The sequence below is a fragment of the Gopherus evgoodei genome, unplaced genomic scaffold (genome assembly GCF_007399415.2).
Source record: "Gopherus evgoodei ecotype Sinaloan lineage unplaced genomic scaffold, rGopEvg1_v1.p scaffold_47_arrow_ctg1, whole genome shotgun sequence".
Taxonomy (NCBI): domain Eukaryota; kingdom Metazoa; phylum Chordata; order Testudines; family Testudinidae; genus Gopherus; species Gopherus evgoodei.
In genome coordinates, this window is record NW_022060068.1 from 1,583,421 (window position 1) to 1,598,272 (window position 14,852).

The 14,852-nt window shown below is 59.3% G+C and overlaps 2 protein-coding genes across 3 annotated transcripts in view; one reads left to right on the top strand and one right to left on the bottom strand.

Moving 5' to 3' along the window:
• On the bottom strand, positions 1-10,546 carry LOC115642922 (tigger transposable element-derived protein 3-like). Of its 2 annotated transcripts, none has more exons than XM_030546599.1 (4): positions 10,468-10,546; positions 8,985-9,111; positions 8,012-8,134; positions 1-1,931 (listed from the first exon to the last, which is right to left on the bottom strand). In XM_030546599.1, the coding sequence occupies exons 1-4, from the start codon at positions 10,489-10,491 to the stop codon at positions 313-315; spliced, it is 1,893 nt and encodes a 630-aa protein (XP_030402459.1). In that variant the 5' UTR covers positions 10,492-10,546; the 3' UTR covers positions 1-312. The 2 variants fall into 2 exon arrangements, with proteins under 2 accessions (XP_030402459.1, XP_030402460.1); XM_030546600.1 differs by having other exon boundaries at positions 8,985-9,066; positions 10,468-10,508.
• The window catches only part of LOC115642902, a 19,138-nt gene continuing 14,828 nt past the window's right edge, over positions 10,543-14,852 (top strand). Inside the window, exons 1-2 of the mRNA XM_030546553.1 lie at positions 10,543-10,792; positions 10,834-10,986. Coding sequence (XP_030402413.1) covers positions 10,543-10,792; positions 10,834-10,986 — 403 coding nt within the window. The remainder of the gene's footprint in view (positions 10,793-10,833; positions 10,987-14,852) is intronic.

Consider the following 14,852-nt stretch of genomic DNA (forward strand, 5'->3'; position numbering starts at 1 on the left):
AAACACTATTTCACTAGGAGGGTGGTGAGGCAGTGGAACGGGTTACCGGGGTGGTGGGGGGAGAAGAGACCCGTTCCTGGGGAATGACCAGTCCACTGGAAGGCTCGTCTCTCCCCCACCCCATGCTGTCTGTCCTTCCCCCTCCTCTTGTCCACACCCCCAGCCCCGGTGCCCCCCCCGCCTGATCTACTCGCAGTTTAGACACCGAGCCCTGGGGAACCCTGGCCCTTCCCCTCCCCGCGGGCAGCCTGCGGCACTGGGCTCACCCTGCCATGCTGCCCGAGCCCCCCAGGGGGAAGGGTGGGGAGCGGGTCAGACGGCAGCACTGCAGGAGGGGTCAGAGCAGGCCGAACCCAGCCCGGGCGGAGCCAGCAGCCCCATGCCAGGCACGTAGCGGGAGCGACCAGGGACCCGGCTCTGGCTGGCCTCGGCCACAGCGGCCATTCGCACGGTGCTCTCTGTCTCCAGCAGTCTCTCCCAGTGGTACACCAGGCCGTGCAGCTGGCACCACTTCATGGCGGCAGACAGACCGGCCAGGGCCTCGGCAGCAGTGACGTGGCTCCCTGGGTCCAGGTCCCCGTCCTCCTCCGAGCACTCGGCAGCCTCGGCCCACTGGCTCCTCTGGGCCAGCGCACACTCCTCACTGGTCATCTCGCCCACGGCCGGCTCCTCGGCGTCCATGCCGACGAACTCGCTGAAGTCCTGCTCGCTCATGAAGGATGGCCGGGGCACGTCGGCCAGCGGCGGCAGGTCCAGCTCCTCCTGCTCAAAGGGCGCCAGGTGGAAGCCGGCCTTCCGAAAGCAGCTCTGCACTGTGGCCGGCCGGACCAGGCTCCATGCCTGGTGCAGCATGTAAACGGCGTCCAGCAGTGTGACCCGCCCGGCGATCTCAGCCGCCCGCCCCGCCCGCCCCTGCTCTGGGCTCAGCAGGGCCTTGGCCGCCACCAGTGCCCGGTAGTGTCCCTTCAGATTGCGGACGACGCCCATGTCCAAGGGCTGGGTGATGCTGCTGGTGTTGGGGGGGAAGGCCAGCTTGATGTGGTGCAGCTTGGCCTGCAGCTCGCGGGGGTGGGCGCTGTTGTGGGCCAGGAAGAGCAGGACCTTGCGCCGGTTGCGTCGCAGCTCCTGGTCCCACTGCAGCGCCCACTGCTGGAAGATGTGCGCGGTCACCCAGGCGTTGGCCGAGTTGGCGTAGGCAATGGGCAGGGCGCGCAGGTCCTTGGGCAGGCACCGCGGCCGCCGGCTCTTGCCCACCACCAGCAGGCGCCTCTTCTCCGTGCCAGCGTGGTTGGCGCAGCAGAGGACGGAGACGCGGTCCTTGGCCTTCTTGCTACTCAGGAGTGGCGGGTCCCGGCCGGGGTAGCCGCGGTACAGCAGCCTGGTCTCGTCGGCATTGAAGATGTTCTCGGCACTGTAGCCGGCCAGCAGGGAGGGCAGCACCTCGTTCACCCAGCTCTGGGCACTGCCGACATCCACGTCCTGCTTCTCGCCGAGCTGCCGCTTGAAGACGATGTTGTGGCGGGTCTTCCACCGGCAGAGCCAGCCGTCTGTGGCCTCGAACTCCCGGCCTGAGTGCAGGGCCAGCTCCTGGGCCTTGGCCTTCAGGATGGGACCCGAGAGCCTCTCCCCCCTGGCCAGGGCCTGCTGGAACCAGAGGAACAGCGCGTCCTCCACCTCTCCGCCCTTGCCCTCCCGCTTGCGCTTCCGCAGTGGGTTGGCGTTGGTGCGCCAGTCGGCCAGAATCTGCTCCCTGCTGCGGCCGATCCGGCCCGCCTGGCTCTTGGAGATCCCAAACAGCTTGGCCACACTGGACAGGGAGGCAGAGGGTGACTCTAGGGCCTGCAGCAGCTTGACCCGGTCGGCCAGTGAGAGCTCCTTCCTCTTGGAAATGACTGCGGTTGTGCAGCACGAGAGCCGGCGCTTGGAAGGGTCTGCGGGGAAAGAGACCCTGTCAGCTCTCCGCAGCCCGCCCAGCGCCTCTCCCACGCCTCGTTCCCAGGGCAGCCCTGGGCAACTGGGCCCCACACACCCCGCATCTTCCTGGAACAGTTGGACCCCCTCCAGCCCCAGGCTCTGAGCCCTGCAGCCCTCCTGGGAGCAAAGATCATCCCTGGCTACCAATGGGGAAACTGAGGCACAGAGAGAGGCTGTTACTTGTCCAAGGTCTCAAAGCACCTCATTGGCAGATCTTGGAACAAAACCCAGGAGTCCTGGCTCCCACCTCCCAGCAGATCCCATTCCCTTCCTAGAGCTGGGAATAAGAACCCAGGAGTCCTGGCTCCCAGTCCCACTGGAAACCCTCCATGTGCAGCCCTGAATGAGTCACTGTGACGAACTGGGAAAGTTCTTAATGTTCTCTCTGAATACTGTATTGGTGCCTCAGTGTCCCCACGGCAGTTCTTAAGTATCTGGCAGAGCAAAGGGCCAGTGCACCTAAATGCCTGACACTCTGTCTCCTAGCAGCTGATGGCCTGGGCCCCTCCCCTGCAAAGGTGCCAGCTGAAGGTGTTGGAGACAAAGGGATCAGGTGACCTCCTGGCCCGGGAAAGGGGCTGAGCAGAGAGGAGGGGTTGTTAGTCTGAAACTGGCTGGGGTCAAGGGTGGAGGGCAGACGTGGGGGTCTGGCTCACTGACCCCCAGAATGGACCCAGCCGAGGGGTCCGGTTCGCTGTATCTACAAGCTCTGTTTTAGACCCTGTTCCTGTCATCGAATAAACCTCTGTTTTACTGGCTGGCTGAGAGTCACGTCTGACTGCAAAGTGGGGGTGCAGGACCCTCTGGCTTCCCCAGGACCCCACTGGGGCAACTCGCTGTGGGAAGCGCACGGAGGGGCAGAGGATGCTGAATGCTCCAAGGAGAGACCCAGGAGGTGAAGCCGTGTGAGCTTCTTGCCCTGAACAAGTCTGCTCCAAGGGAGAGGAGGCTCCCCAAAGTCCTGACTGGCTTGGTGGGGTGCAGTTCCAGAGCATGGCCCGGGGACTCCGTGACAACTGGTGGCAGCAGCGGGACGTACTGCACCCCGTGAATGGCGCTGCTTGCAGTAAGTGACTGGGGAGCAGTAAAACAAAAGAGGGATAATGAGGACCAGGCGTGCTGAAGGCTCAGAGTGGGATGGTTTCAGGGGGCAGTTAACCTCTGGGAGTGTGTGACCAGCGAGAAGGACTGTTGGAGTAACGGGGTCCCCCTGAGGACTGCAGCAAGCAGTCTCAGGGGCGGAGGAGCTTGCCGCTCGACCTTGGGAGAGAGAAGGATTTTGCAGTAGCAGGGTTCCCCGGGGGATTGCAGGAGCAGTCCCAGGGGCGGAGGAGTCTGCAGCTCGACCCTGGCAGAGAGGTGGTGATCACGAGAAGGGCTGGCACACCCGGGGTTCTTCCTGGAAACCATGGGGGAGCCAAGAGCACACAGGCCTGTGAGTCCAGAGCCACTTGGGAACGGTGAGGTAATGGCCTATCACCATCTCCTTGAGAAGGACATTGTGATCCTGTACACAAAGAGAGGGTTACGCATGGGGAAATTCACCAAGGCACAGTTAATCGTGCAGTTGAAGGAGAAGCACTGCTCTGAGGAGCAGATTCCTGGCCCCGATGGGGCTACAAGAGGATCTGGGAGCAGCTGGAGCATCAGCCAGGCATCCCCGAGAGTCTGGTCCCCAGTCAGACGAGGGTCTTCACGATTGGGTTCCCCATCAGGAGATTGGAGACGGATGGGATGGGAGCGGAGCCCGAGAGAGCGAGAGGACTGTGAGAGAGAGCAAGAGCCCGAGGAAAAGCTGCATGAGAAGCAGCAGCAGCGTGGACTGGTGATGGTGGAGCAGAGAGACATAGGGGGCTGCCCAGGGGTCAGTGGGGAAACACGCCTGCAGGGGCGAGACCCTGGGACAGAGAGAACTGTGGTGGTGCAGCCCCAGATGCTGAGGGACTGTGGAACCTGGGTGAAGTTCCCTGGGGTGAAGCCCCTCGCCCTGCCTATGGCCCAGATCCCTGTGCATGCCCAGAAGGGGTTGGGCTGGCTAATAGTTGGGGTTCTCCAGGATATTGGCGGGGAGGCCCTGTTGGGGGGTAACTGTCTCCCCATGGGACAGGATCCAGGCCCCGCTCCTGTAACGGCCGAGGGTTTGAATTCAAATCCAGGGAACCAATTGGCTAGGATGAAAATGGTCAGTGAAAATGCAAATAACCTGGCTGGCAGGGGGGAGGGGCTGCTGGACTCAGGATACCTACCTACCTGTAACCAGCCCCCTGGGGCTGAGTTGGAGGGAGAGATGCTCCCCACCCCCCTGCACACCAGAGAGGGGGCTATCAGAAGCTTAAAGCCATCACAGTGTCCGATGCCCACCCCATGCCTAGGCCTGGGGAAATTCTAGACAAGCAGAGGGAGATGGAGAACTTGGCCCTGGCAGACACTGATAACATGTGCATCTTTAGCCAGACCTGGGAGGAACAGGTGTCCCAGGTGAAGAGGGGGCTGGGCTGCCTCGAGGAGGTGGAACTGACGGTAAAAGCTGAAAAGTGCAAGGGGGGACGGCAGAGGTGTTGTGTCTGGGCCACAAAGTGGAAAGCAGCTGCCCAAGCCCAGAGCTGGCAAAGGAAAAGATGGGGGCTCTTAACCAAGAGAGCCCGAATCACAGACCAGAGTGCTGGGAAAAGACCCACTCGCAGCTTGAAGCCCAGGGGTCCTGGGGTGGCAAAGGGTGTGGGCTGCATAAACCTTCCCACTTGCGGCCTGCAAGTGCCATCAAGCACACCCGACCTAAGGGAGGGCATGAGACTGGACTGTCCTGGTGTAACTCACACCAAGGAATGGGAGAGATGCTGGGGCATCCATGGGAACCTTGGTGGGTTCGAACTTCCCCAGGTCACTGGCTGAAGTGACCTCGCTCAGTTCGGTCTCGAAGGGGGGAGAGATGTGACGAACTGGGAAAGTTCTTAATGTTTTCTCTGAATACTGCGTTGGTGCCTCAGTGTCCCCATGGCAGTTCTTAAGTATCTGGCAGAGCAAAGGGCCAGTGCACCTAAATGCCTGACACTCTGTCTCCTAGCAACTGATGGCCTGGGCCCCTCCCCTGCAAAGGTGCCAGCTGAAGGTGTTGGAGACAAAGGGATCAGGTGACCTCCTGGCCCGGGAAAGGGGCTGAGCAGAGAGGAGGGGCTGGAGGGGTTGTTAGTCTGGAGCTGGCTGGGGTCCAGGGTGGAGGGCAGACCTGGGGCTCTGGCTCCCTGCCCCCCAGAATGGACCCAGCCGAGGGGTCCGGTTTGCTGTACCTACAAGCTCTGTTTTAGACCGTGTTCCTGTCATCGAATAAACCTCTGTTTTACTGGCTGGCTGAGAGTCACGTCTGACTGCAAAGTGGGGGTGCAGAACCCGGTGGCTTCCCCAGGACCCCGCTGGGGTGGACTCGCTGTGGGAAGCGCACGGAGGGGCAGAGGATGCTGAATGCTCCAAGGAGAGACCCAGGAGGTGAAGCCGTGGGAGCTTCTTGCCCTGAACAAGTCTGCTCCAAGGGAGAGGAGGCTTCCCAAAGTCCTGACTGGCTTGGTGGGGAGCAGTTCCAGAGCATCGCCTGGGGACTCCGTGACAGTCACCTGCAATGAGAGGCTGTGACCCAGGAGTGGGGAGCTGTCATGGTATAATTCCCCACTCTGAACCTTAGCATCCAAAAGATGGGGTACCAGCATGAATTCCTCTAAGTTCAATTACCAGCTTAGAACCTGTAGCGCTGCCACCAACCAGGAATTCCAGTGCCTGGTACACTCTGGTCCCCCCAAAACCTTGCCCGGGGACCCCCAAGACCCAGACCCTCTGGATCGTAACACAGGGAAAGTAAACCCTTTCCCTCACCGTTGCCTCTCCCAGGCTTCCCCTCCCTGGATTACCCTGGAAGATCACTGTGATTCAAACTCCTTGAATCTTAAAATAGAGAGGAAAATGCACCTTCCTCCCTCCTTTTCTCTCCCCCTCCCAGACTCTCCCTGAGAGAGACAGTAATCCTAACACCGAGAGAAATTAACCTCTCTCTCCCCCTTCCCTCCTTTCTCCCCACCAATTCCCTGGTGGCTCCAGACCCAGTCCCCTGGGGTCTCACCAGAATAAAAAGCAATCAGGATCTTAAACAAGAAAAGCTTTTAATTAAAGAAGGAAAAATAGTAAAAAATTATCTTTGTAAATTTAAAATGGAATATGTTACAGGGTCTTTCAGCTATAGACACTGGGAATACCCTCCCAGCCTAAGAATACAAGTACAAAGTAAAATCCTTCCAGCCAAATACACATTTGCAAATAAAGAAAACAATCATAAGTCTAACTCGCCTTATCTACCTAGTACTCACTATTCTGAACACATAAGAGCCTGTATCGGAGAGATTGGAGAGAAACCTGGTTGCACATCTGGTTACTCTCAGAACCCAGAGAGAACAACAACCAAAAACTAGCAGCACACACACAAACTTCCCTCCCTCGAGATTTGAAAGTATCCTGTCCTCTGATTGGTCCTCTGGTCAGGTGACAGCCAGGCTCACTGAACTTGTTAACCCTTTCCAGGCAAGAGAGACATGAAGTACTTCTGTTCTATTAACCCTTAACTATCTGTTTATGACAGGATCCCACCCTGTTCTCAACCCCTGCGCTAGCAGCTGGTCACCCTCCCCACTGGGGGGCTCTGAGCAATAGGAAACCACAAGATCATACCATGCCCAGACCATGGGGCTGCCACAGCCCAGCCTGCATTCCCTGTAAGGAGCAGCAGCTGGGAGTTCCTAGGAACGATCTGTCAGTCTCAGCACGACACTCATGTGGGCTTTTTCAGACAGAGTTTGAGTTTGGGCCCCTCCGCTGGGACGTGGGCACTAAACCCTGGTGGGGAATCGACTCCAGGAGCGAGTGGCTGCAGGCGCTGCTTGCAGAGCACGTGGGACACATTCCACAGCAGCAGGGAGAGATCGGCGGGAGCGGAGACGGGTCAGCCGCGCTAACAGGACACAAGGCTACGTGAGGTGCAGGGCGGAGAATCAGCCGTGAGCAGTAATGCAGAGACAGTGTTTGCACGTGTAATAACGGGCCATGCTACACAGCGACCTGGCCATGCACATGCGCAGTCACTACAGCTGTGTACGAGCACGCTAGAAACTATGGGTCTGGAAGTCTCCAGGCCTGAGGGCTTGTCTACATCAGAAAGTTGCAGCGCTGGTGAGGGAGTTACAGCGCTGCAACTTTGAAGGTGTACACATCTGCAGGGCATCACCAGCGCTGCAACTCCCTGTTTGCAGCGCTGGCCGTACTCCCGTTTTGTCTCAGGTGTAGAGGATCCAGCGCTGGTGATCCAGCGCTGGTAATCCAATGTAGACACTTACCAGCGCTTTTCTTGACCTCCGTGGAAGGAGGAAGCCTCTGGTAATCAAGCTGGTCTCCTTCCCCGGCTTGCTCTCGCGTTCCCGGAACCCCGAGCAAGCAGGTCTCCTTCCCTGCGGTTTGCAGGGTGGTTCGGGGAACGCGAGAGCAAACCGCGGCGAAGCTGGTCTCCTTTCCTGGTTTGCTCTCTCGTTCCCCAAACCCCCGAGCAAGCAGGTCTCCTTCCCTGCGGTTTGCAGGGTGGTTCGGGGAACGCGAGAGCAAACCGCGGCGAAGCAGGTCTCCTTCCCCGGTTTGCTCTCTCGTTCCCGGAACCCCCCTTGAAGCCGCCCAACAGCGCTGCAGTGTGGCCACATCTAACACCACTTGCAGCGCTGGTTGCTGTAAGTGTGGCCACTCTGCAGCGCTGGCCCTATACAGCTGTACTAATACAGCTGTAACAACCAGCGCTGCAAAATTTTAGATTTAGACATGGCCTGAGTTTCCCGTCTCGGGCCGTGTGCCGCTGTTTGCACCTGAGCCATCATACGCCCATGCTGCCCAGCCGTCAGCGACAACTCGGGGCAAAGCAAGGGGGGAGGGGGCAGGGCCTCAGAGTGGGCATGCCAGGCCAGCCAGCTCCGTCCAGGCTAGGAACTGGGTCCGCAGAGGTGTGTGCATCACTCACCTGGGGCTCTCCCTCGCTCTCCTTTGGGGCTCTCCCTCGATCGCAGCTCCTGGCTGTCCCTGACATGCGGCTCTTCCCCTCGCTCCAGATTAGAGACGAGCTCAGGTTTGGGGCTTGCAGAGCCTGGGCCGGGGGGAGAAGCACAGTCAGTTTCTGGCACTTCCCCAGGACGCTGGCTCGGGCTCCCCTGGGCTGCTGTGGGGTGGAGGGGGCGGGGAGGTGCTTGGGGTCAGATGTGAAACAGTCCTCAGAGCTGGCGCTAAAGGGGCCGTCTTGTATGAGGCACAGTCAGAGTGGTTAATTCCCACAGGGGCCAGACAGAATCTCCCCCCACATCCTGCCCCCCAACCCTCCATCATCCCCCGCCAGGGCTCCCCACCCCGCCAGCGTCTGGAGCGCTCGGACACGCCTGCACAAGCAACGTGTTGACCAGGGCTACGAGGCCAGATCTGGGCAAAAGCAGTTCCTGGGGCTCAGTGCTGGGCACCACGCACAACCGGGTTGAAATGGAGACAGGGACTGAGTGAGACCCCCAAGAAGTCAGCTGGGGATATTGCGGGTCACAGCTGAAGTGCACAGACAGGAGCTTATGCAGCCCCACACCAGCCTGCCTATGCCTCTCCCGCTCTGATGCCAGCCCACCCCGGTGCCCACCCCACAGCTCGCCTGCCCCAGCCTGCCCTGGTCCCAGCCCACCCCACGCCTCGCCCACCCCATTGCCCACCCCACACCTCGTCTGCCCCAGCCTGCCCTGGTCCCAGCCCACCCCACGCCTCGCCCACCCCATTGCCCACCCCACACCTCGCCTGGCCCAGCCTGCCCTGGTCCCTGCCCACCCCATGCCTTGCCATGCCCCATGGGGTTCCATGGTTGTCACAATCAATCAGATTTCCCCACAGCAGGAATTGGTGGGGGACCCCAGTGACTTCTGAGTTGGGGGCTGCTGCTAACAAGGGATGGCCGAGGAGCTCACCCAGTGAGGCCAGCAGTTCATAGTTCTCCAGCATTACATGGCGGTACAGCTCCCGCTGCCATCCGGCCAGTTTCTTCCACTCCTCCTTGGTGAAATACACAGCGACATCCTCAAAGGTCATGGGCCCCTGGGAAACAAGCCACCCCTGCTCAGCACCACCCACTTCGGCGGCCTGTGGATGCTCGCAGCCTGGACTTGGGGCCCTTCGCTTTGACCACGTCGCCCCCTCTTTGCTGCCCTCCACTAGCTCCTTCGCTGCTAGTTCTCAGTGTCCGTCCTCACCCACCCGCTATCTCCCTCTCAGCTGCCAGCCGGCGCACAGACTGCCTGGTACACTGTCAAACAAGCCCCTCGGTGCCCCCACAGAACCACCTGGGTATCCACCTTCACGAGCCTCCTGTGCCGGAGGCTGCGACACCCCGAGCCTGCTGCCCGCCACGCTCAGCCCCGCTGCATTGTGTCCCCAAGCCCACCCTCCGCCCACCCACCTCTGCTGTCTCTGGGCTGGTACCTACTGACCAGGTCCTGGGGCCCAGGCTTCCTGCTCGGAGCGTGTCCCACAAGGGGGGCCCGGCCCGGCCCACGCCTGGGGCCACAAGGCAATCGCTAGCTAATAACCCAGACCAGGCAGGCAGGTTCCCAGGCAGGTTCCCACTTGAGCGGGGCTGCGGCTCTTCGCAGGGAGGGGGTTGCAGAGTAACGCTCAGGAGGCAACACATGGATCCAGCATCCCAGGGCCTCAGCCCCCTTCACGCCGGGCTCCAGGGCAGGATGCAGGCATCACCCTTTGCTGTTGATGGGAAGCGAGCCAGAGACAGGCCTCGCCGGCTCCGCTGTTCCAAGTGGGGCGTGCTGGGGAGCCCCTGCTCCACAATGGCAGGGACCGGGGCCGGGGTGGGGGGTGGCGAGGGGAGGCTCTGCAGAGGTGGGGAGCAGCAGCAATGCTGCCAGGTGCGCTGGACTGAGATGCCCTGACGGGGGGGGAACGACGGAACTACCGTTTATCTGCCTGCACTGCCTGGCACGGTGTGCAGTTATTCCTTGATCCTCTTTTACAGAGGGGGATACTGAGGCACAGAGCCGGGAAAGGACTAGAAGAGGTTCCACAGCAAGTCAGGAACAAAACCCAGGAGCCCTAACTCCCAGCCCCCTCCCCTCAGCCACTAGGCCCCATTCTTCTCCCAGAGCTGGGAATGGAACCCAGGAGTCCTGGCTCCCAAACCCCCGCCTCCCGGGCCCAGCCGCAGCACCTAGGAAGCAGCAAGGGCGCTGCTGGCTGGAGGCGCCGCCAATCCTCGGTGCCTCCCCCCGGCCCGGGCGCCCCCCAGATCCCCCCCCCCGGCCCGGCCCCAGCGCCCCCCAGAGCCTCCCCCGGCCCCGCCGCGCGCCCCCAGCGCCCCCAGCCCGGCCCGGCCGCCCCCCAGAGCCCCCCCCGGCCCGGCCCCGGCGCGCCCCCAGAGCCCCCAGCCCGGCCCTACCCTACCTGCGCCGAAGTCCCTGCAGCCATTTCCCCGCTCTCCCCTCCGCGAGCGATGGGGCCGCGGCTGCCCAGCGGCACATGCCCTCGCCCGGCCCCCGGTGCAGCGCGCCCCGGTCCGGCCCCGCCGGCGGCTGCGGGAGGGACGCGGCGCCCAGCCCCGCAAAGCCCCCAACCTGCCCCGGGCGCAGCCGGCTCCTGGCCCCGCCGTCCCGGCTTTGTGCCTTGGCAGCCCCGCCCCGCGTCCCGGGGGGCCGCGCAGCCTGCACCGGGCTGGGGGAGGCGATTGCGGGCGGCCCCCTGCGCTGTCTGCGGGGCTCACCCCGGCTGGGTCCGAGGCGCTCCGGCTACAAGTCAGCCTGAAATCCGCAGCCGGTGGCCAGGCCTGGAGCCTGCGGGTTCGCTCGCAACGCGCCGAGCTGGGCGGCTGGTGCCGGCTGCGGAGACCCAGGGGACCCAGCCGGGCCGCGGAAGGCGCTGGCCAGGCCCCTCGGCCCAGCGTTTGGCAGCAGGAGCCTCTGGCAGGTACAGTGAGTCCGGTCCCTGGGCGCGGCCAGACACCGGCGGGGAGCTGGGAAAGCGGGAAGGTTCGTTCTCCTCCTGCGGTCTGTGAAGCGCAGGGTGCGGGGGGACAGACGTGGGACCAGCTCCAGCTAAGGCCAGCTGCCTTTAGTCCGTCGGTTGCGGGGACAGCCAAACAGCCTCTATTATTATTTCTTGTGAATCCAGCACATTTACGGTAATTTTATTTAATGAAAGAAATAAAATGCTGTTTTTGTGCATTTTCAATTGAATTTGACTCCCTCAGGAAACTGATGGGCTGGATCTCCTGGGAGAATAACAAGAGGGGGAAAGGAGTCCAGGAGAGCTGGCTGTAGTTTAAAGAATCCTTATTGAGGCTGCAGAAAAAAAACATCCCGATGTGGAGAAAGAACAGTAAATATTGCAGGTGACCAGTTTGGCTTAACAGTGAAATCCTTGCTGATCTTAAACGCAAAAAAGCAGCTTACAAGAAGTGGAAGTTTGGACAAATGACCAGGGAGGAGTATAAAAATATTGCTCAGGCTGCAGGAGTGAAATCAGGAAGGCCAAATCACACTGGAGTTGCAGCTGGCAAGAGATGTTAAGAGTAACAAGAAGGGTTTCTTCAGGTATATTAGCAACAAGAAGAAAGTCAAAGAGAGTGTGGGCCCCTCACTGAATGAGGGAGGCAACCTAGGGACAGAGGATGTGGGAAAAGCTAATGTACTCAATGATTTTTTTTGTCTCTGTTTTCACAATCAAGATCAGCTCCCAGACTGTTGCACTGGGCAGCACAGCATGGGGAGGAGGTGACCAGCCCTCTGTGGAGAAAGAAGTGGTTTGGGACTATTTAGAAAAGCTGGACGAGCACAAGTCCATGGGGCCGAACGTGCTGCATCCGAGGGGCTAAAAGATTTGGCAGATGTGATTGCAGAGCCATTGGCCATTATCTTTGAAAACGCATGGCGATCGGGGGAGGTCCCAGATGACTAGAAAAAGGCTACTATAGTGCCCACCTTTAAAAAAGGGAAGGAGGAGGATCTGGGGAACTACAGGCCAGTCAGCCTCACCTCAATCCCTGGAAAAATCATGGAGCAGGTCCTCAAGGAACCAATTCTGAAGCACTCAGAGGAGAGGAAAGTGATCAGGAACAGTCAGCATGGATTCACCAAGGGCAAGTCATGCCTGACTAACCTAACTGCCTTCTATGAGGAGATAACTGGGTCTGTGGAGGAGGGGAAAGCAGTGGACGTGTTATTCCTTGACTTTAGCAAAGTTTTTGATACGATTTCCCATAGTGTTCTTGCCAGCAAGTTAGAGAAGTATGGGCTGGATGAATGGACTATAAGGTGGATAGAAAGCTGGCTAGATCATCGGGCTCAACGGGCAGTGATCAACGGCTCCATGTCTAGTTGGCAGCTGGTTTCGAGTGGAGTGCCCCAAGGGTCGGTCCAGGGGCCGGTTTTGTTCAATATCTTCATTAATGATCTGGAGGAGGGTGTGGACTGCACCCTCTGCAAGTTTGCAGATAACACTAAACTGGGAGGAGTGGTAGACACACTGGAGGGTAGGGATAGGATACAGAGGGACCTAGACAAATTAGAGGATTGGGCCAAAAGAAACCTGATGAGGTTCAACAAGGACAAGTGCAGAGTCCTGCACTTAGGAAAGAAGAATCCCAGGCACTGCTACAGACTGGGGACCGAGTGGCTAGGCAGCAGTTCTGCAGAAAAGGACCTAGGGGTTACAGTGGACGAGAAGCTGGATATGAGTCGACAGTGTGCCCTTGTTGCCAAGAAGGCTAACAGCATTTTGGGCTGTATAACTAAGGGCATTGCCAGCAGATCGAGGGACGTGATCATTCCCTCTATTCAACAGTGGTTAGGTCTCATCTGGAGAACTGTGTCCAGTTTTGGGCCCTACACTACAAGAAGGATGTGGAAAAATTGGAAAGAGTCCAGCGGAGGGCAACAAAAATCATTAGGAGGTTGGGGCACATGACTTATGAGGAGAGGCTGAGGGAATTGGGATTGTTTAGTCTGCAGAAGAGAAGAATGAGGGGGGATTTGATAGCTGCTTTCAACCGCCTGAAAGGGGGTTCCAAAGAGGATGGATCTAGACTGTTCTCAGTGGTAGCAGATGACAGGACAAGGACTAATGGTCTCAAGTTGCAGTGCGGGAGGTTTAGGTTGGATATTAGGAAACACTATTTCACTAGGAGGGTGGTGAAGCACTGGAATGGGTTCCCTAGGCAGGTGGTGGAATCTCCTTCCTTAGAGGTTTTTAGGGCCTTCCTTAACAAAGCCCTGGCTGGGGTGATTTAGTTGGGGTTGGTCCTGTTTGGAGCAGGGGGTCGGACTAGATGACCTCCTGAGGTCCCTTCCAACCTTGATATTCTATGATTCCCTGGTTTTGCTGGGAGAGTTGGATGTGCCTGGAATTGAGGAGAAGGCCTGTCGAACCTTTGAGATTGGCCACCAAGAGCAACCGGCCTCCTGCGAGAAAACAAACCAGCATACGGTATAACCCAGGGTGCTCCGTTCCTCTCCAGCTGCAAGGCAAAATCCTGCCTTGACTCTAACAAGCCTGCTAGGCGTGAGATGGTCAGCACAGAATTTGGGCCATCACCCCGGGCTAGATTTCTCTGTCTTGTATTTTTACTAGGCAGCTATTTTGGTGCTCCTGTGTGATAAAAGCAAAGAAGCCGAGCCGGCTGTGAGCGACACTGGGACGTGTGCACATCCTGGGCTCTGTGTCTCTGGGAAGTGTCTGTGTTTTACTTGGGTTGGGCGGTGGGTTAAAGGCAGAAAGCTGCCCCCCCCCACTCCTGAGGCAGCTGGTCTATTCCAGGAGGACTCCCCATGCAGAGACTTTATTGGGTGTAGAAATGGTCCAAGGAAAATCAAAATTAACACCCTTTTTCCACGTCATTTCTTCCCTGGATTCAAATATGTGATATTGAAAATTGTGAGGCTGTTCTAGGGAGACCAGCTGTCTGAGGAGATGGGAGAAGAGCTCACACGCTTTGGGGCTCGTCTGTCTAGGTGCTGTCGTATCCGATGGGTTTCTGACGTCTCCATTGGTAGCCAGGAATCGAGGCTCTAGAAATCCGGCTTCATCCTGTTACCCACCCCCTGTCCTGCTGGGCTCTCCCAGTAAGAGTTATTGCCATGAGTCGGGAAGGGAGCACGGATCTCACAGCTCCGGGGCAGCCTGGCAGATGTGTTGGTCTCCGAGCTCTAGCCCCTGTTCTCGTGGCTGCTCTGCCTGACACCCGTGTTCCTCTCATGTTCCTTCTGCTTTGCGTCGCTGGCTGGCGCGAAGCAGAGCCCACGGGTGACACCGGCACAGATCAGGACACGAGGTGGCAGCCAATTGGCCAGAATTCTGGCTTAGGCCGGCGGCGGGACCGTGAGCGAAGGAAAAGGGAGGCAGTAAGGTGCTCTGCTGGGGATGCCTGTGAGATGGACAGGGTGCCTGGATTTGTCTAACGGCTTTGTGAGTGACGGAAGAGGGTGAACGCGGCGTGGGCTACATTCACTGCTGCTGACCTGGGAGGGGTTGGAGAACCAGCGAGAAATGACACAAAGGGGCCTTTAATATGCAAGTGTGGGGAAGGCCCAGCAGAGTGTGAGTGTCCTGTGGGGCATGGTCTCTGCAGGCGGGTGGGAAGTCAGCATCCCGGGCCCTGAGGAGCCAGTCTGCTCTGGAGGGATGACACGGGGAGAAGTGGCTCCCGAGGACATGGCAGGAGCCGGGGAAATGCCCCAGGGATTCACCACTAACAGAGCTCGGGTGTTTCCGGTTCGTCTCCTTGCTCTCTTGCTGAATTCCCGCGTGGCCTGTCTGGCGCCCCAGGAGCTCAGCCA